Source organism: Andrographis paniculata, unplaced genomic scaffold (assembly GCF_009805555.1).
Source record: "Andrographis paniculata isolate CXL003 unplaced genomic scaffold, ASM980555v1 Contig86END, whole genome shotgun sequence".
In the NCBI taxonomy this organism is placed as follows: domain Eukaryota; kingdom Viridiplantae; phylum Streptophyta; class Magnoliopsida; order Lamiales; family Acanthaceae; genus Andrographis; species Andrographis paniculata.
The window spans coordinates 4,569,492-4,590,354 of record NW_026137624.1 but is presented as its reverse complement, the minus strand read 5'-3'; the positions used below and the strand labels follow the sequence as shown (position 1 = coordinate 4,590,354).

The 20,863-nt window shown below is 34.9% G+C and overlaps 3 protein-coding genes across 10 annotated transcripts; 1 reads left to right on the top strand and 2 right to left on the bottom strand.

The window, feature by feature from the left end:
* Positions 1-1,256: 1,256 nt before the first annotated feature.
* On the top strand, positions 1,257-2,557 carry LOC127241994 (thioredoxin-like protein HCF164, chloroplastic). The gene is made up of 4 exons (XM_051261317.1): positions 1,257-1,559; positions 1,646-1,876; positions 1,966-2,069; positions 2,199-2,557. Exons 1-4 carry the CDS (start codon positions 1,272-1,274, stop codon positions 2,479-2,481), a joined length of 906 nt encoding a protein of 301 aa, XP_051117274.1. The 5' UTR covers positions 1,257-1,271; the 3' UTR covers positions 2,482-2,557.
* Positions 2,218-6,861, bottom strand: LOC127241993 (wall-associated receptor kinase-like 14). The gene is made up of 4 exons (XM_051261316.1): positions 5,718-6,861; positions 4,084-4,161; positions 2,708-3,995; positions 2,218-2,477 (listed from the first exon to the last, which is right to left on the bottom strand). The coding sequence occupies exons 1-4, from the start codon at positions 6,457-6,459 to the stop codon at positions 2,447-2,449; spliced, it is 2,139 nt and encodes a 712-aa protein (XP_051117273.1). The 5' UTR covers positions 6,460-6,861; the 3' UTR covers positions 2,218-2,446.
* Positions 6,862-13,985: 7,124 nt separating this feature from the next.
* LOC127242174 (protein root UVB sensitive 4) lies at positions 13,986-20,629 on the bottom strand. 8 transcript variants are annotated; one of them, XM_051261605.1, is made up of 14 exons: positions 20,250-20,629; positions 18,505-18,551; positions 18,180-18,302; positions 17,612-18,002; positions 17,284-17,430; positions 16,953-17,099; positions 16,738-16,800; positions 16,572-16,648; positions 16,378-16,483; positions 15,607-15,709; positions 15,374-15,522; positions 15,214-15,279; positions 14,936-15,126; positions 13,986-14,664 (listed from the first exon to the last, which is right to left on the bottom strand). In XM_051261605.1, exons 3-14 carry the CDS (start codon positions 18,287-18,289, stop codon positions 14,256-14,258), a joined length of 1,959 nt encoding a protein of 652 aa, XP_051117562.1. In that variant the 5' UTR covers positions 18,290-18,302; positions 18,505-18,551; positions 20,250-20,629; the 3' UTR covers positions 13,986-14,255. The 8 variants fall into 8 exon arrangements, with proteins under 8 accessions (XP_051117562.1, XP_051117560.1, XP_051117559.1 ...); XM_051261603.1 differs by having other exon boundaries at positions 18,180-18,289; XM_051261609.1 differs by lacking the exon at positions 18,505-18,551 and adding an exon at positions 14,796-14,851 and having other exon boundaries at positions 14,545-14,664; positions 20,250-20,628.
* Positions 20,630-20,863: the final 234 nt, after the last annotated feature.

Below are 20,863 nucleotides of genomic sequence, written 5' to 3'. Positions count from 1 at the left end.
TTTTTTTAATTTTAATTAAACTAATTAATTATCTTAATATTAATTTATAATTATTTATATTATAAAATAATTATTTTCATTAATACATTCTTAATTATCTATTAATTATATCCCTCTATAAAATACCGTATCTACGGTATAGCAGAGAAAGAAGGAATAATATAATATATCACTTATATTTATTATTTTTATATTTTATACAAAACAAACACATACTTCTATAAAAAAAAATATTTTTTAAAAATTATTTTACAAAACAAATGCATATTCTATTAAAAAAAACTTCTAAGATGTGTTAGTTTAAAAGATTTTCTCGTAAATCTATTAATTTATCAAAAGAATTTTTTCTAAAAAATATAAAATAAATATTTATTTTTTATTTTATATTATATTCTTTTCATTCCATAATTAGTATCTGCTTGCATACGACCTAATCTTTCGTAGCATGCATTCCCGTCCGTGTCGCAACTTTTAATAATATTAGTATTATATTGAAATTTAGTAGAAATAAAATAGAAATTACTAAGGATGTGTTTGTTTGGGGATTGTATTTTAAATACATTATTCATCCAATTTTTTCCCCCAAAAATATCAAATCAAACATTTATTTTTCATTTTTTTATATTATACTAAAAACTAATTTTAAATTCACAACATCACATTAACACTTATTTATATCACATCATACAACTATTCAAATTTCAACTCAAAATCCAAACCCTCAAACAAACAAACTTTAAAATAAAATGAATACTTTGTTATTGGACAAATTAAAATGAAAAAATAGATATTTTATCGTGAGACAGAGAGTATTAAATATTAATTTTACATTCAAAACATCACATTAGAACCACAATTATAATTTAAAATTTTTAACTATTTAAATTTTAACTTAAAATTCAAATTTCAAACAAACAAACAGCTGCTTTAAAATTATTACTTCCTCTTTATGCATATTTAAATATTAGTATTATATTATATTACAGCTAAAAAGAATAAAAATACTCTTATTATTATTATTATTATATAATATAAAAATAATAATATTTATATATAAAAATAATGACATATAATATTATATAAATTAAAAAAATATTTATTATTTTAAGTAGGTAGTTAATAATTTTGTTTTGAAATGAAGATTAAAAATAACAATTTTTTAATGGAATGGGATGGCGCAGAAGGAGTATTATTTTCTTCTGTCTTCTATTAAAATATTATAAATTATAAAGATATTTTCTTTATTATCCGCAAATACAATAATTAGAGTAATGGTGAGGAAGCGTACACGTAGACAAAGCCGTTGTACCTTTGACCATTCAGTACACCAACGGAGGAGGAGGAAGAACAGAGGAGGAGGCCGCGCCGCCATGTCTCGGGTGGATTCAGCTTCTGCCGCCGTCACCTTTCCCGGATTCCGAACCTCTTCCGATCTGCCTCGAAACCAACAGAAGAACCGCTTCGTGAATTTCCACTTCCACAATAAAAAAAATCGCCGACAATTCAGAATCTTTTGCCAGACAAATCCGAATCCAGTGGAATCCGCAGCAGCAGAGGAGGTAATGCAAATTTCGCTGCTATAATTATATAATTCGAAGGTTCGCGAAGCCATAGTATCAAATCAAAACGAAAACCGCGTGTGCAGGAAAAGCAGTTACCGGAGGAGGCGGATTCCGAAGCCAAAGGAAACTCAGATGCAACCACAGCTCCGCCGGCCGGAATCGGATTCCCGGAGTATCCAGACAAAAATTTCAACCGGCGAATCGCGGTGGTTTCCACCGCCGCAGCGGTTGGACTGTTCCTGTCGACGCGACTGGAGTTCGGCGGCCGTGTGTCGTTGAAGGATCTCTCGGCTTCAGCATTGCCTTATGAGGAGGTTTGAAATTTATTCGTCCTTGCTTCGTCTTCGTCTTCGTTTTCCATAGATCTACAGCAGTTTTCAATCGATTTGTTTTTGGTGCTTAGGCTCTCTCGAATGGAAAACCAACTGTGGTTGAGTTCTATGCTGATTGGTGTGAAGTTTGCAGAGAATTGGCACCAGATGTCTACAAAGTGGAGCAAAAATTCAAGTAAACAGCAATAATACCTATTATATCTTCTGTTTCTAACATCTTCAATTCACCTCAATTTCATCATCGTCTTGAAGATGTTCATCAATGTTGAATTGATGATTGCTGGTTGTTGTTGTTGTTGTTTAGGGGGGAAGTGAATTTTGTGATGTTGAATGTCGACAATACAAAGTGGGAACAAGAGCTAGATGAGTTTGGGGTTGAAGGCATTCCTCATTTCGCCTTCCTCGACCGGGAAGGGAACGAGGAGGGGTACGTCGTAGGCCGTCTCCCTACTAAATACCTTCTCGAAAACGTCGACGCCCTTGCCCGGGGTGAAGCAACCGTGCCTCACGCTCGTGTCGTTGGGCAGTTTTCAAATGCCGAATCCCGGAAAGTTAGTCGGGTTGTCGATCCGAGAAGCCATGGCTGAAATAACTAGTACTCAAAGTTATCATTTGCTAATGAAGAAGATGATCATGGTATTCAAAGATTGAATATTATTCAAATGTGCCCATAATTGCAGGAACTTCTATTATATATACATACGTACATACAAACATAGACACACACACAAAACTTCACTTATCATAGCATCCTTGAAAACCTCTCAAGAAGGAATAAATGAACGTTAAGAAACAGGTGGAAGACATAGTTACCTGACTATATTACTGAGTAAGCTGTTGGCGGACGGCGAGCTCTGCTCGCTCGGCCATGGATCCCGAACGGAGACAGGGGAACAATCCTTCATCTCGTCTGTTACAGGCAGTTCATCCGCGACCGTTCTCTGTGGAACGATCAATCGCCGGCTACCCAATCCTGTGCGCTTACTTGTCGAATTGTTGAACGACGTCTCGCTCCCTTGGTACGGAGACGAGCAAGAGGAGGCGACGGAGGATCCCATGTGGATATTCTCTTCCATCGGCGCCCAACCGCTGAGCCGGATCTGTTCCAGCTCGTCCGCCACTTCCATCATCGACGGCCTCATGTCCCTGTGGAAGGCGAGGCATCGGAACGCCAGCTCAGCCAGTTTGTGAACCGACGAGAGTGTCCACGCGTCTCTGTGTGGCTCCAGGTATGGATCGATTATCTCGTCGACTCGACCCTTTCCTATCCTGTCTGTTGCCAGCGCAGCCAGGTTGATATCGCTGTGCGGTCGCGAAAAGTCTACGACTTTCATCGCCGTGATGATTTCGACAAGAACCACGCCGAAGCTGTACACGTCACTTTTATCCGAAAGGTGGAAGTTCTGGTGGTATTGAGGGTCGAGGTAGCCGGGCGTACCTTGCGGCGCCGTCGAAACATGGGAGTCGTCCGCCATGCCGAATCTGGAAAGACCGAAATCTGCGACCTTCGACTTGAACTCGTAATCCAACAGAATGTTGCTGGATTTGATGTCTCTGTGGTATATCGGAGGATTGATCGCCGAGTGAAGATGGGCGATTGCATGAGCGGTTTCTGCTGCGATGGTTAGACGTATCGTCCATGGCAAGACGGGGCCTCTCTCTCTCTGTAGATGCTGAGACAGGGTGCCGTTCGGCATGTACTCGTAAACAAGAATCTGTTCACCGTTCTCAATGCAACAGCCTAGAAGACGGACGAGGTTTGGATGGCTCACAGAGGACAGGAGCTTGATTTCGTTCATGACCTGCTCAACACTCTCGTGGTCGCGGTGTTTTATCTTCTTGATCGCTACCATCTCAAAGTTGTGGAGCTTCCCAGAGTAAACTGTGCCGTATGCGCCGGTTCCCAACCTCTGTTTCTCGGAAAATCCATTCGTTGCTCGCTCGATTTCCTTGTAAGGATAATATGGGACACTCGAGCATCCGGCTGCTTCGCTTATCAGCCGCTTTGCGCTCAGCCGGCTCTTTAGAAGCTCGGTGCGTCGCCTGATACAGTAGCAGATGGCTGCCAGAGTAGCCAACATGGAGGCTCCAACAGTAATCCCTACAAAGATCACCATAGAAGATATATGAACTGTAACTCCAATGCTACTTGAAAGAATAGGTTTTTTCGATATAAGAACAGCAAGTACCTGCAATGAGTGCTGTAATTCTACCATGGCTAGACCTTTGTGGGCTGAGCTGCTGTGGTGCTGGTGCAGAAGCATTAACTGAAGAAAATAAAAAGGTTGAGATACATTGGGTTGGAAGTATTTGAAATAAGTCATTAGAATGCAATTCATGTCAAAGATGAGTGAAGCAAAATTGCAGAAACTTGGTTAGGGATTTTGCCCAAAAAGATGACATTGGTTTTCCATATATTTTCAATCTCTCTCTATACATATTTTCTTCAGTATCATAAGCTATGTTTCAAATTCATAGTCGATGAATTATACTACCTCCCTCCAAGCTAATTTGTCCATATTAGTTGGGTACAGAGTTTTTAATATTATTTAATTAATAAATAATTAAGAAGTATATTAAAAAAATAATTATGATATAATAAAAATAATTATAAATTAATATTAAGATGACTAAATAATTTAATTAAAATAAAAAAATCATGAATTTTTAAAATGTAATTAAAGTGAATAATTATATATTTTTTTTAAAAGAAAAAAGATAAATTATGTGTGACTAATCGAAAAGAAAGAATGAACAAAATATATGGGAGATAATAATAAGAGTTGAATTGCAAAAGCTTTCAATCTCTTGTGACATTCCAATCAGTATTTCCCAATCTAAAGCATCAAAAGATCACATATACCAGCATATGAATATCATGTCCATATTCGGCTTCATATTTCCCCAACTATTTTACAGCAGAAGGTCCAATGAAATAACAGAATTAGTTTTACTAGCAAATAGTTCCTAACCAAAATTGCTTCTAACCCATCTCTAGTTTCGAAAAACTGCACTATTCCCCGTCGTCATCGATTAGAAACCGAGCAATATTCTTTGCCCAAACTTAATGGATTGTGGAAGCAGAATGGGGATGGGGATTCTAAACCATAGTAGGCCATAGTACAACTTTTTCAAATCACAAGTGAATTATAAATAATTATATGTAATTTTTATTCCAATAACATGTCATATTTTCATCAAATGCTCACCCTATTACCCATTCCTAGAAAAAAGAAAGTCAAGGAAGGCAGCTTCACACAAGTCGCCTTCCTCCCTCCTTCCAAATACTCTCAATCCATTTGTCATATTACATCAACTACTACCCTACCAATAAAAAAAAAGTCTAAATTATGTGAGGAAGATTCAAACCAATCACATCATCTCACTGCCAATAAGTTAAGAACACACTCCCCTCCTTGCAATAGTTTAATCAATTCTTGAAACTTCATTTTATCCATCTATATATTATCTTCTGAATCTTGTTCAACTGTAAGATGAACTTTCAACTCTCCCCAAGACTACAGAAATTTCCACATCATAAATCCCAGTAACTAAAAACTTAAATATAAACTTGACCAAACACACTGTCCCACAACTATGGTGCCAAACAGGTCAACAATACTTGCTAGAAAAATCTTAGGTCTTGTCCATTGCACCCACACGTTATCATGCTGCTATAAACCTAAAATCACTTTTCATGTTCATATTGATCAAATTCAAGAATGCCCAAATTCTACATAATTTCCATGTAATTAACTAACACACAAGCAAGAAATCTTTAATATACAAGTGGTAAATAATGACAGTGAATGCACTGACTCACCTTGCCGGCAACCCTCGCCGTCGGCGAAACCATCTCCGGTGTAACCTACTTTACATTCACAGCGGATTTGGGTAGCATTTTTGACGTGGTGTCGAATTGTGTTGGCATTGCTAACACAGGGAAAGCTTTCATTTACCCACCATTTGAGCTCCATCATCCGGAAATCCAATGAAGCAGAAACAGTGGTGTTCACACTAGCATTCCCTATCAAACCTACCATTACCGACGAAATCAGGCCGCTGCAATTCAGTGTCTTCATCCTTTTATAGTCCAAAAACTCAGAATCGTCGTTAGTATCTCCTATATAACAACTCATGGTTTGATTATTGGTGGAATCGATGCAACCGTCTACTCCGATCCCTAACCTCTTGAGCAGTCTGTCAGGAAACAAGCAGTCATTGATCGGCCTGACGCAGTGATCTAACAGAAGAGCGTTGTTCACCGTCGGCGAGTAGTTCGTGCCTATCAGCGAGGATAAATCTTCGATCGAACGGGTGCAATTTGGAGGAACACTTACCAAAATCCGATCGGACGTTAAATTCAAAACTGTAAATTCCCCAATCTTCATCAAATTCAAATCTCTAGTACAGTTCAACCGGATTGCACATCCTTCGGTGAATCCAAACGGAAATGGCACGGGTGAACTGCCACAAGTTCGATTACACGCAGCAGCAGCGAGCGACGTGAGTGCTAAAAGTCCAAAACCTAAAACAATGATGAATCGGCGAACACGAGCAAACATCTTATGCAGGCGATACCACAATTCTCACTTCATCAGCACGAACGCGGCAACGGGGGGGAACAGCACAGGAACAGAACACAGAACACAACACCAAAAAAAACACCAATTAAATAGGGTTACTAATCTGCAACACACGATAGACGGTTGACTTGAAGCGAGAGTATTAATGGAGGAAATAAAGAGGTGCAGTTGATGTTGGTTGGGGGAAATTAAATGCCCCTCAACGCTTCTCGTAATTGCTCCTCCATCGCTTCCATTCAAAATTCACGCCACGATCCAACCAACAGCCATCAATCCCTTCCCCGTGGTTGCAGAAAAGGCCTTTGACCCGATGCACCAGTCGAAGCGCACGCAGACGCAGGTGAGGAAGACGAAGGAAAAGCGTGTGAAAATTCCGGGAAACAGAGCGAGGTTTATCCAGTGCACTAAATACGCAGCAGAACATGGCCATGGCGGAGACGTGAAATGACATTCATACCCTCGCCAGTAATGGATGATTTTTAAATTAAATTAAAAAGTGATTAAATGTGTTTGACTGCCTTTCCAGAAAGGTTGATTTAGTCTAATATAGTGGAGTTTGGGTTAAACATATCTTTCTAGTCAACCAATACAATATTTATTAGTATTTTTTTAAATTTTAAAAGTTACGTTTTGACATAGAGAATTACATTGAAAATAATATTAATAAAGAAAATAGAGAATAAGAATCAATTTTTTTATTTATTAAAATATGAAAGAATTTATATGTAAAAATATTTTTTTGTTAAAATTATATATATATATATTAAGAATCATATTGCTAAAAATATGAAAAATAAATATAGCAATCTAAAAAAATATATAAATGATCATTCACTTAGCATTTTTAGATAAATTATTTTTTTTTTGTGTATGCATGGAGAACTGCGTTCGTAATATTAAAAATAATATTTTATATTAAATTATTAACGGTAGATAATGTATACTTCCTCCGTCTATTTTCTATTGTCCTAAAGTATATTTACACAATTTTTTTAGGTGATTGTCTTTTTGTTATAAATGAACAAATTTGCCCTTAAGTGTATGGTAGAAATTAAAAGTAATAAATGAATGAATGGTAAAAATGTAAAATTTGTATTAAAAAAAAAATAGGACAATGTTGGACGTCCCAAATAGGAAATTAGGACATTAGTTTGTGGACGGAGAAAGTATATTATATGAGTGTATATATATTTGTATTTTTTTAATAATATTTATAATGAATTATTCCATTGAAAAATAATGGATGGAGATACTGAATATAATGTCAAAGATAAAGAGATAGATTTATCAATTAAGAAAAAATGTGACGATGAATAGAAAAAAATAAAAAATAAAAAAATTGTGAATTGTGAATTCTTAACAAAAAATATTAATTGTTAGTGTGTTTAATTGGTAATTTTTATTTTTTTTATAAAATAATAATTTGAATATGATATTTTATAAAATTAAAATAGCATATTTTTAAAAAACTAAATGGTAAAAAAATAGTTAAAAAATTTGAGAAATGGACACGACCTATATATATGCATGTTTATTCAATTTTTAAGTTTTTTTTAAAAAAATTTACACTTGTAAGAGAAATGAAAATAAAGATTAAAAAATCATTGGTTTTTTAATTTTAATTCTCTTACCTAAATAATGATATATTATTATTTTTTTATGACGTGAAATCCGCAGTTTCTATCCGAAAGTGCGTACTGGTAAACCCCTCGGTCGAACCTAATGCCTTGCAAACCAGGTCAGACAAAAAAGTCACACTAAACAAACCATGTATAGCAGATGACCTAAAAAGTCGGGAGTTTGAACCCATGATCTCATGGTCACAAGTTCAACCCTACGTATCATTTTTCTAGAGTGGCTTCGTATCAATTTTTTTTTTTTTTTTAAAAAAAAGTAAAATAAATTGTACTCCTACTTCGGCACATTTAATTTGAAATGAAATTAAGTTGTGTCATCTTTAATGTATTATTTGGAGAAATTAGAGGAATCTTTGATTCAATTATAAGTTTTCCGTTATAATCAATATTTTAAATTTTATCTTAAAATAATGATTTCTTTTAGTTAAATTTTTCTTTAAGTACAAAATATCCAAAATAGCAGTTTTTGTTTTTTCATTTATAAAGATTAGTGGATTTATTTGTTTGGTTGGCTTTGTTATTTCAACAAAAAAATTTAATATATTTTTTCAAAAATTCTAATATATTATATACATTCTTTGTTCTTATATTATCCATATAATTTCTCATACCTCACATAAAAATATCAAAATATAAAACAAACAAGTTTCATCGAGGATACGAGTAGGATGTTTGATAATTAATTTTTTGAACGGTTTTTAACTTATTTCACAGCTTTTTAGTTGTTTGATCAGTTAATAAGTTAATTTTAGTGTTTGGTAAATCAATTTTTTAAAACAACTTATTGAATCTGTTCGTGAAAAACTATCCTATCCAACATTTCACTTTAATTATATTTATTCTATAATTGTCCTTAAATAGTAATTATTTTCCCTATTTATTATTTTAATATATTTATATTTTTGGTAATTATAATTTCATTTTAAACTTTATAGTAATTGAAATTATTAATTAATTTTATATATTTTTTATTTTCTTTGTAAAATACTATATTAATTTACTAAATTAAGAAAAAAATATAAATATTATTAACTTATTTATATATATTTATAATATAAATTCTATATTGTAAATAAATAAAATTGATTAAATTGATTGAAATTGTATTAAATTAATTGATAATTAACATAATTAAAATGCATATACCAAAAATTTGTTCTTTAATATTTTATGTTATTTTCTACACAAAAATTATTATTTTTTTTAGTAAAATATTATTATTTTTACAAAAATAATTAAAAACAGCAAAATAAGTATATTAATAATACTTTCACAATTTTCGATAATCGATAATAAAAATTATCAAAAGTTTTAAACTCCAAATAGTACAGTTGAATACTTTTAAAATACAATATAAATATTATCGTTTGTCATTTTACATATTAACAACTAATATAAAAAAATTATTTTACCAAATACTTTAATACAAACTGCTAATTAAATTAAGTATATTAATTAGTTAATTAAAAATATATAAACTATTTTATTGTTATACTAAAATAAAAATTAATTTTATATTCAAAATATTATATAAATTAAATAATTTAAAATGTTGCTCCCTCTTTCATCCAAATCTATTCTTATTTTCTTTTTTTTTTTAATTATCATCTAAATTTGTTTCCGTTTTTCTTTTTGTGTGTTTGTTTGGGGGTTTGAATTTTGAGTTGGGATTTGAATAGTAAAAATTTTGAATTTGAATAGTTGTATGATGTGATATAAATAGGGTTTGATGTGATGTTTTGAATGTAAAATTGATTTTTAGTATAATATAAAAAATGAAAAATAGGTGTTTGATTTGATGTTTTTGGGGGGAAAAAATTGGATGAATAGTGGAAATCCACCAAAATCCTTCAAACAAACACACCCTTAAAAAAAAAAAAAACCATTTTTTAAAAAATTTTCTTTATAAAAAAAAGTAAAAATTACTATTTTATCTATTTTTTAAAAAAAATTGGTGTCTGATCAAATGATCACACACAATTGGATAACGAATACGAGTTTTAGATTTGTGTTTAGTATTTAAAAATAATAAAAAAATTTATTGAATTAATTTGATTTGATATGAACGGTTGAAATTGGGTCAACTCAACACTAATATGATATTGTCCGCTTTAGGCTAAGTCTGCACGGATTTGTTTTTGAATATTCTCCAAAAGGCCTCGTACCTGGAGTTCACTTGAGACTTATAAAGTGAGCAATTTTCTTCCCAACTTCCGATATGGAATTTGGATTGCACCCCAACATGAACAAATATTATATAAAATTACGAATGAAAATTTTTTAATAGGTATTTAATACAATTATTTTGAAAAAGAACATATTTTACTTTCATTTATTTCATTTTGAGTTCGAATTTAAGTTTAATCCCATGTTATTAATTCAAATTTGCTTCTTTTTTCTTTCTTAACTTTTATTTTTTAAATTTAGGTTATATTTTTTAATATATATATATATATTTACTATTGTCTAAATACAAAGTATTTATTTATTTTTTTAATATCTATGGACTTGCTACACATTACAAATATTTTATATTAATATTTATTTATTTCAACACTTTCACATTAACTTTACACATCATAATTATATGAATAATGTTATATTTTTGGATCGAAAAAACTAAGTCGAAAACAAATTTGAAATGAATTAAGTAGAACTTTATTGAAGAACAAAATCCAAAAAAAATCAAAACATAATCGAAAATACACTATATGCCTTAGATTTTAGTAGATCAACCCCTATTAAGAGAAGACCAAAACAGCGACAAACAACTCTGGCGCCTGCCAACATTATCCCGGCAACACGTACCTTCTACCGAAAAATGAAACTCAATTCTTGCAACGGAAACGGAACGAAACAGAAAAATCGAACCGTAAAAATCCTCACAAATACTCCATAGAACATTACAGAAGAAAGAACATCTCAATTTCGCAGTGAAAAATCACCGGAACCACCGGAGAAAAACATACTATCTCCGTCTCATAACAAAATATTCATTTTTCTATTTTGGTCTGTCTCGTAACAAAGTATTCATTCTTTTTTTTAAGTAAATGTACTATCTACGTAATATTACAAATATCCTTACAACTTCCAATATATTACACAAATACCATTACTTTTATATCACACAATACTAATAAGGTCATTTTAGTTATTTCTACTTTATTCTTATTATATCTCAATATAATACTAATATTTCTAAAACTTTATGTAAAAAGCAAATGGATATATAGTTATGGGACGGAGGAGGGAGAATAAGAGATAGTGCGGGTGAGACAAAGTGAGACAAAAACTCAGCGGCACACACACAGATGTGTGTTTTGTGGTGAGGAGTAACAACATATATTAACGGATAAATAATTTAGATTTAAGCCCTAGGATGGACGTTTGGGATTTGATTTTGGGAAGACCGGATCGCATGGGTCGGATTAGCACCGGACGGGTATGGATAATTCGCCCAAAAATCGAACAAATAAAATAACCTTTACATATTGTAATTATATATATATATGTTTGGATAGTTTAGTAGAATTTTATAATAGTTTTACTTTTTTAAAACAAAAAATTGTATGTAGGATGTGTTTGACAATTAGCTGATAGTTGTTAGTTGTAAGTTGATTCGATTAGTTGTTAGCTGTTAGCTGATTCGATTAGCTGATTTGATTAGCTAATTCGATTAACTGTTTGTATTAAAGTGTTTGGTAAAATAGCGGTTTGATATTAGTTGTTTATACGTAAAATAACAATTAAGGACATTTTATATTTTATTTTCAAAATATTTAGTTGAGTTTTTTCGATGGGTAGACTTTTTTATAATTTTATTATTAATTTTAAAAATTATAAAAATTTTAGTAAGATATTTGTTTTTTTTATTTTAAAAATATTTTGTAAAGAATTAATGCAAGCTTATTAAATTAATTTTTAATTAATATATATTTACATTAAATTTATAATTCTAAATAAATATATTTGTTTTTTAATAAAAAAAATACTATGTGATAAAAAATGCTATATAATTGATTCAATAATATTAATATTTTTATATTATCTTTATTCTAAAATTTTTTTTAAAAAAATTACAAATAAGATAATTGACATATAAAAGAATAATTATTTTAAATTTATAAATATGAATTTATAAGTTATTAGAAAATATATCTAAATAATTAATAAATAGTGTAATAAAAAAAAAATATATGAAGGATCCAATAAGCTATTTGAAAATGCTAATTTACCGAACACCAAAATTAGATGATTTACTCGTCAAAGAGCTAAAAACTCTTAAATAAACTAAAAACTCTTAAAAAATTTGTTAACCAAAACACCCTCTTACTCTTACCCCGCCCAATCCATTCCTGTAATATTTTACTAATAATGAAATTTTTATTATTGAAAATTAAAATTTATGAAACTATTTTGTAATATTATTTGAGCGAAATAAATTTTTTATTGATTTTTAAATATTTTATTAAAAGTTAATATATTTTTACTAAAAATATAAGTCGAAATTATTTTATTTATAACAATATAATGTATAAAAGTATATTGTTTTATATAAATCAGCCAATACGGATAATGCATGCATATATATATATATATATAATTTGTTGTGCAATATTATTATTATTATTAAAATACATATTATCCGCTTAATAATTTGTACTAACTTGTACTGATTTAATTTGATCAATACGAATTGGACCTAAATTAAAATCATATATTTGTCTCTCTATTTTTTATATGCCGATTGGAGTCGACAGAGTAACCTTTCACCTATATTTCTCCCATTTTAATATTGTCCAAAAAATATATACACACGTGTTTGTTTGACGGGTTTTACTCCAAATCCATTATTCATTCAATTTTTTTCGTCAAAAAAATATCAAATCAACTACTATTTAAATATTTTACTATTTAAATCTAACTCAAAATCTAAATTCCCAAACAAACACACCCTAATTCATCCCTTTCCAAATTCTCATGCAACAACATATTTGTCCATCTCCAATTTCACCATTAAATATATAATTCACCAATTAATCGTCCATTCCTAATTCCAAATATTTATTTATTCATTCATTCATCATCCATTCATCATCAACAATCCCTATTCGTCTAATTCCTCTTCCCCTACCCCTTCCCTCCCCACCAATTAATCATTCTCACATCATTACCTGAAAAATTCCATTCCATGAACAACAACACCACCACCACCACCAATTCCGACACCGGCGGTAGCCAAAACACGGCGGCGCCGCCCGATTTGCGAAGACAAACCTTGAACAACCTCCTCATCCTCCACCACCATTCCCAAAGGAGAAATATTAACAATTCCGACGATCTCCCGCCGCTTCGCTCTTCTCCGGTCGCGTCGTGCACGTCGTCGTCGTCCCCGACCTCCACCACCCTCTCCACCTCCCCCCTCTGCAAATCCCCCTGGTCCTCCCACGTCGTCCCCGACTCCTCCTCCTACACCGGCCTTGTCGCCTCCCTCGTCCGCGAAGACGGCCACATTTATTCCCTCGCCACCGCCGGAGACTTCCTCTACACCGGCTCCGAAAGCAAGAACATCCGCGTGTGGAAGAACCAGAAAGAATTCTCGACCTTCAAATCCAGCTCCGGATTTGTCAAGACCATCATAATCTCCGGCGGCCGGATCTTCTCCGGCCACCAGGACGGCAAAATCCGCGTCTGGAAAGCCTCCAGGAAGGACCCGCGACTCTACAAACGGGTCGGGTCGCTGCCGACGTTCAAGGCCCGGATAAAGAGCTCCTTCAGCTTCAAGAACCCGGTGGCGGCGGCAGCGGCGGCGCAGCACGCCGACGCAATCTCGTGCCTCGCGTTCAGCGAGGACCGGTCGCTGCTCTACTCAGCGTCATGGGATGGGACGTTTAAGGTTTGGCGCGTTGCCGATTCGAAGTGCATGGAATCCGTCGGCGGAGCACACGGCGATGCAGTGAACGCGATTGCCGTCGGGTTCAACGGCCTCGTTTTCACCGGGTCGGCAGACGGCACCGTCAGGGTGTGGCGGCGGGAGTCGCAGGGGAAGGGGACCAAGCATTTCCCGACGCGGACGCTTCTCAAGCAGGAGTGCGCCGTCACAGCGCTCGCCGTCAACCATTCCTCAGGCGGGTTTCTTTACAGCGGCTCGTCGGATGGCCTCGTCAACTTCTGGAGGCGCCGGAGGGAGCTCTGCCATGGCGGGGTGCTGAAGGGGCACAAGCTGGCGGTGCTGTGCCTGGCAGCGTCTGGGAATTTGGTGTTCAGCGGATCCGCCGACACCAACATTTGCGTCTGGCGGCGGGACGAGGGCCGGCACATCTGCCTCTCGGTGTTGATCGGCCACACCGGTCCGGTGAAGTGCCTGGCCGTCGAGGAGAAGGAGAACGCCGGGTACTGGCGCGGAATGGGGGACCGGCGGTTCACCGTGTACAGCGGCGGGATCGATAAGTCGCTGAAGATATGGCGGGTGACAATGGCGCCGGAGGCCACCGGGGTGGAGGCGGTGCCGGCGGCGGCCGGCGGAGAGTTTCGGCAAGTGACAAATCTGTTGGATTAAATTGAATGGAATTGGGAAAAAATTGAATTGATCGTTTGCATGGTTAATTGGAATTTGGAAGGGACAAAAGGGTAATTTCGCTATTGTATTAAATTCAATATCTGCCCTACTGCATTTACCTGATATTTTTTGAAACTTTTGACACTATCCATCTGACCCTATCAAATTTTTGAACCTAAAGAAGATTCTTAAGTGGTCATTATATCTCTATCTATACAACTTTTCTGAATCTAAATTTCAATTAGGCACAAAATTGTACCTTTCCTGCTCCTGTGTGGTGAGCAGAACATTTTTGCAAGCCCATCCCAAACCCGACATCGTCTCGATCAGCACCGGGGCATCATTCTCGGCGGTTTTCTTGCTTTCTTCGATCAATTCTGGCCACAGACGAACAACTGAATCTGCCGAAACAAGCCCTTCCGGTAGGAGGCTATTGCGAATTCGACAAGCCTAGGTATTCCATGACAATGCTTGAATTGCTTCTAGAAACATAACGGTAAGAATGATCACGAAGAAGAGGAATAAACATTTGGTTACCTGCAATAAACCCGTAATAACTTCAGATGTTGCAGCTCCTTCCCGTACGCATAGAAGAATACCGACCTGCAATTGCATCAGTGGCGAAAGATTGATTAAAATTCATTTAAACTGTTGAATAGAAATTGTGTTGCAGCCCATTATTTTACAACATACGTACATCGTTTAGCCCACTATCATGAGGCAACCTCTCAATACAGACGAAGTAGAAATCTTGATCGTTTAGGGACCTCAACATCATCATGGTCGGCTTCGGAATTTTCTGATTTTGATTCAAGCAGCCAATTCTAATAGGCAGAAGTTCCCTGCCTGATCCAAAGCTCCATTAAGAATATGTTTTTGATCCTATGGAAACTTACAAATTAACATCGTTAACTGCAAAGAAAACATTACCTTTCCTCCATAAGAAATCAACGCCTTCCCTCTCACTCACTTCGGCCGGTGACGGGACATGTCCTTGATGAATCCAAATATATATTATTTCCTCAAGCCTATCCTGGATAAGACCATAATAATAAAAAGGAGACACTTCATTGAAATGAATATGGGAATAGTAACTTTTAGCCAAAAACAAAACCACATGAAGAGTTTAACTCAAAATTAATATATATGATCAGGAATTGCTAGTTTGATTTAGTATTGGGTCGACGAAAATAAAAATTTAAAATTTTAAAAGCAAAGCCATGTCTGGATTAGAGTTCTTATTGTTTTCTGTTAAATTAGGCCTCCTGTTATTAGTGATTAGTCTAGGTGCATTTTGACTAGGTATATTTATCTGTTGTACTATGTAATTTAATTATTATAGATAATAGAATAAACATAGATATTTATCTTTTATATTTTAGCTTAAAAATACTTGTCCATGCTTAGTTGGGTCGATTTATATTTTGAAACCCAGTTATAATGTACTATAGATAACTCATTTACATGTCAATCGCATGTCAATTCTGAAGGATTGCTAAAGAAAATTCAGGCCAATAGGTTTCCTACCCTACTCACAGGCTAAACTATATATTTACCCTTTTTTCCGACTAGATTTCCATCCTAACCATATGAGTGCGTACACGTTGATATATGAAATGAAATTTCACATGAATTATAATGACCTTGAATTTGAACAATACAGGCAATATAAGAATTATAATGACAATTCTAAGAACTGACCTTAGTCAATGTCTGCAAGTGGATGTGCTTTAGCCCACGATAAATCCCATAAAGGTCCAAAGCCGAGAATATTGGGTATACAAAAAATGGTAGAGTTTCCAGTAATCTTTCACAGGACAGGAGAGCCAGAAATTATAATCAATGTCGTTTTTTATAAAAATGGGGTGTTTGATTAAGCTAAGTGTACTAGCAACCTTTGATTGTTACGGAACAAAATGTTGAGGGTAGCAGCAAGCATAAGCCCAATATTGTCGAAGCATACTGTTTGAATCTGAAAACCCAAAAACGACAATCAGATTTCAAAATACTGGCAGTTCATTAGAATACTTGAAATCTAGCCAGTGTCATGTCACAACATACTTGTGACTTTGCTGAAACTTCTCCGAGATTGTCTGCTATGGCAAAACTTCTGTGAACAGCAGACTGATAAAATGTGATAAATCAAATTAATGCCACAGGGTGTCTAAACTATACAGAACAGAAAGCACACGATAGGTGGTTCTAGTTCATAAACTACGGAAAAGAAAATGAAACAATACAAAATTTAGAAAGAACATGGATATTAAAGAACTTACGCCAGTTGATATGTGGCAAGCAAGGCTTATTTGTTTGGCAATGTTGGCTATTGTCGCAAGAAGAAGGAAGTATTGGGGAAAGACGGGAGTCAACAACTCAACTCCAATGCTCAGGCTGAACAGTACAGATGTTGAGAACCTAACTCTCTTCGGTCATGAAAAGAAACAACAAAATGAATCAATTACAAATGCTCTAATGGAAAAAACTAAGACAACAAATTTACGGCTTAAAGTGGGGAAGGCATCTATAACAAAGGTTACACATATATCTATTTGCACAAGAGAACAAATTGCAGATAGTTCTAGAGGACTGGAAGGCTAGAAGCCATACCTTCAAATTGGTATCAAATGCCGAAGCAAGGCAAGCAGTGTATATGCACCTACTCAGCCGGCCGAGCCCATCCTTCAAAACCCAATTCAGCGCAGCAGCTGATGGAAGTGATCGAAAATAGCCAATTCCTATTGCCCGAAACATTGCCTAAACATTATTTCAAACATGATAGAACCAAAACACAAGGTTAGTAATGCCAAAACAAATGATCATACATAATCATGCGCAAGCACATTCCTATGATCCATCACTTCCCAATTTAATCCAATTCAATCGAAAAGCTTAAATTTGTCAAACCAAATCGGAAGGAGAATTCTGAACTCCGTACCTGAGTAGCAAGAACTTGAAGTGCAGAGCTGAAAACTCTGTGCAGAAACTTCCACTTCACATACTCTAAATAATTTGGGCCTACTACCCTCGGCAGAAAGAAGTTCCTCACAGCATCCCCACAAACTCTATTCAATTTCCTAATTGTATCCTCAAAATTAAACGATAATTGCCCCAAAGAAGATCCATCAACACCGTCCACGCAGACCAGTTTCAATTCCTCCCCATCCCACACACACCTGGAAACCTTCCCTGAGTGGCGCACCACAATAGGGAGGTCAAAACTTTTGGCACCACAACCGTTTATGCAATGCGTTTTCAGATGCTCTCCGTCTTCGAATTCATGGTTGATACTGAAGGAGGTGTCCAAGCAGTTTGACAGGGCTGAGGGTCTAAGAGAGTGCTTTGGTTTGAGTTTGGGGAATTTCATGTTATCATTTATTGGAGGCAATGTGGAGTAGAAATGGGAATTGGAACTGATGCATACTGAGAGTTTCATGATTTTTGGCGTTGGAACCAGTCTGAAAATCTACAAATCTGAAATAGTGAGTTTGAATTATGATTAGTACCTAGAAGAACATCCAGATGATGAACAGATTAGTTGTGAGCTACAATTGCTGAAATCCAGTGATTCTTGAGGATCCCTCAGGACTTCCAAAGCTAGATGAATCCAGACCATCTGTAGTATAGACCTGTAACACCTTAGTCTGTCACTCTAGATTATTACAACCAAACCTTACCAAAAGACCCATTTTCCTTGCAAAAAGACCTCTCAACACATCATTGAGGCTAATATATAGTAAATAAATGCATCCTATAGTTAGAAAGCGTAAGTAAATAATTACATGCAAGGAAATTAATAATTTAATACAAGGTTGTTTCTCTCACTCTCACCATTTATCCCAACACGCCCTCAAGAGTATCCCAAATGCTCGGTGAACCTAAAAATGTGTAATCCACATAACACATAAATGGCGATAAGCTGAGTAAGTTAGATGAATCATATAACCACATGTCTGTTATAAAATGTTTTTGTCTTAGGATTTAATTGAAAAGGGAGGAGAACTTATATAAGTACATTAAGTTATTCTAGTCACACCAAGTTTGATTTAAAGAAATTTTAACACACACAAAAACTTTTAAACCAAATAAACTCACGCACATGAATCTCAAACTCATTTAAAACAACCAAACAGAGGAGCCCCGTCCTACCCTTACCCCATGTTTGTTCATTGAGTCTTCACACTCTAGAAATCACCCAAAGAGTATATAATCAGATCCTCTACATCCCCACCCCTCCCAAACCCAAAATCAAGGTTAACATATAATTCCTAAATTACTGCTATAACTTACAAGGATCAAACCCATAATTGAAACTACGCCTATACAAACTTAGAACGCCTAACTGATTCCTCAAATATTCCTATGGCTAAGGACATATTAGATTGTCAACTATTATCATTTCAGTTGTCTTATTATCCTTTCAGACCCTAATATTAATGATGCTCCCCTCCCATACAACCAAAACACAAACATAATGATAAATGAAATAACATAGTGATCAATATAACAACAAAAACTAAGCCAACCCACAACTCCTAAGTGTGTATGTGTGTCAAACATAAATTCAATATGCATTTAAAAAAAAAAAAAAAAAAAAAAAGGAAGCTCCATTTAAAATAAGAAAGTGCACTGCACGCACACCCACTCTATATTTTCATTCTATCAGATTTTCACAAAACTACCACTTAAAATAGTGGGTTTTTCACAGCAAACAGACCCAAAACTTCAAGGAATTTTCAATCTCTTCAAAAGATATAGTAGCAAGAATACGTAATGTTGACCCATTTTAAATATACAACCCAATAACTGAAACAAAGGCCATCTAACTTGACAATCAGATTTTCGTAAAATGCAACCCAAACATATGATTTCACATATCAATGCAATATTTAAACAGTAAGCATCATACCTAAGCATGCTTATAAGCAACATATATATATATATATATATATATCTTATATACACACACACATTGCTTGAGAGCCACATCTATCGATCACCAATCCGGAAAATAGTAGCAAAGCTGCACACAATTTATTTTCAGACATTTAATACAATATAACCAAGTTAAGCCCTAAACATCCATAGATAAAGTTAATGCATTTTAAAACCACTCTTGAAACTGTCTAAACCCTGCACTCGAACTAACCTTTAAAAATGCATGAAAACGGGAAATGTTGAAAGATTGGGAAACTCCAAAGCCCAAAGTTTTACCAAACCACCTCTCGAAACCCACTTCACTAAACACAAATAGGATTATTGTATAGTTCAAAAGGTTCAGTCATTGAAAAGACACAATTATGGAGTTCACAAAGCAGGACGACAATAACATTTTTCTCAAGTTACAAACCCCACACCAAATGGTTACCAATCTCAAAACGATTCCATAAAAATACAACCAATTCACTTCTAAAAGGCCATTCAGCAATTCAAACTTAATACCATACCTGACAAGGTTTTCTTCAGAATAATATCATTAATATGCAACAAAGCATCCACCACACCACACAAATGACCACACTTAAGGCAACTATCAAGAATAAACGAAAGAAATTATCAATCAAGACAGCCCCAACCTTCCAGCTTGGAATCCAACAGAAATTCCGTTTCCCCACTGATTCATTCAAGCATTATCGGACTGGACCTATCAACTCCGGACCAGTCACCTTCGCTCGCCGCCGGTCACTTCTGTGCGACTCGACACCACCACAGACTAACGCCTTCACCAACAACCAGCTTCTCCTTGCCCTTGGCTCGCCTGAGAAGATGAGCGTGGGCGCGCCTCAACACCAGCCTCAATCCAGAATCTCCGAGCGGCGCGTCGCCGCTGGAATAAGACTTCCACGACCAGAACTCGCCTTTTCTTGCCCAAGCCTTCGTCGTACGCTGGTGGTGCCGTTGCTCTCGCTCGTCGGCGCCTGTCTCTCACGTCTTCTTCTCGACACCATTTCCATCTTCTTTATTTGGATCCTATTTGGGTTATGGGTTATTGGGTTTGGGTCTTAATTTTTATTTTTAATTTTTGGATCTTAGTTTTAGTTTGGGCCTTTAGACCATCATTTGGATTTTAATAATTCTCTAGTTATTATTCATTAATTTTTTTAAAAATATATATAAAATTAAAGTTTTATTTTTTATATTATGCTAATAATTAATTTTATATTCAAAATTTAGTGTATTTTTTCTTGGT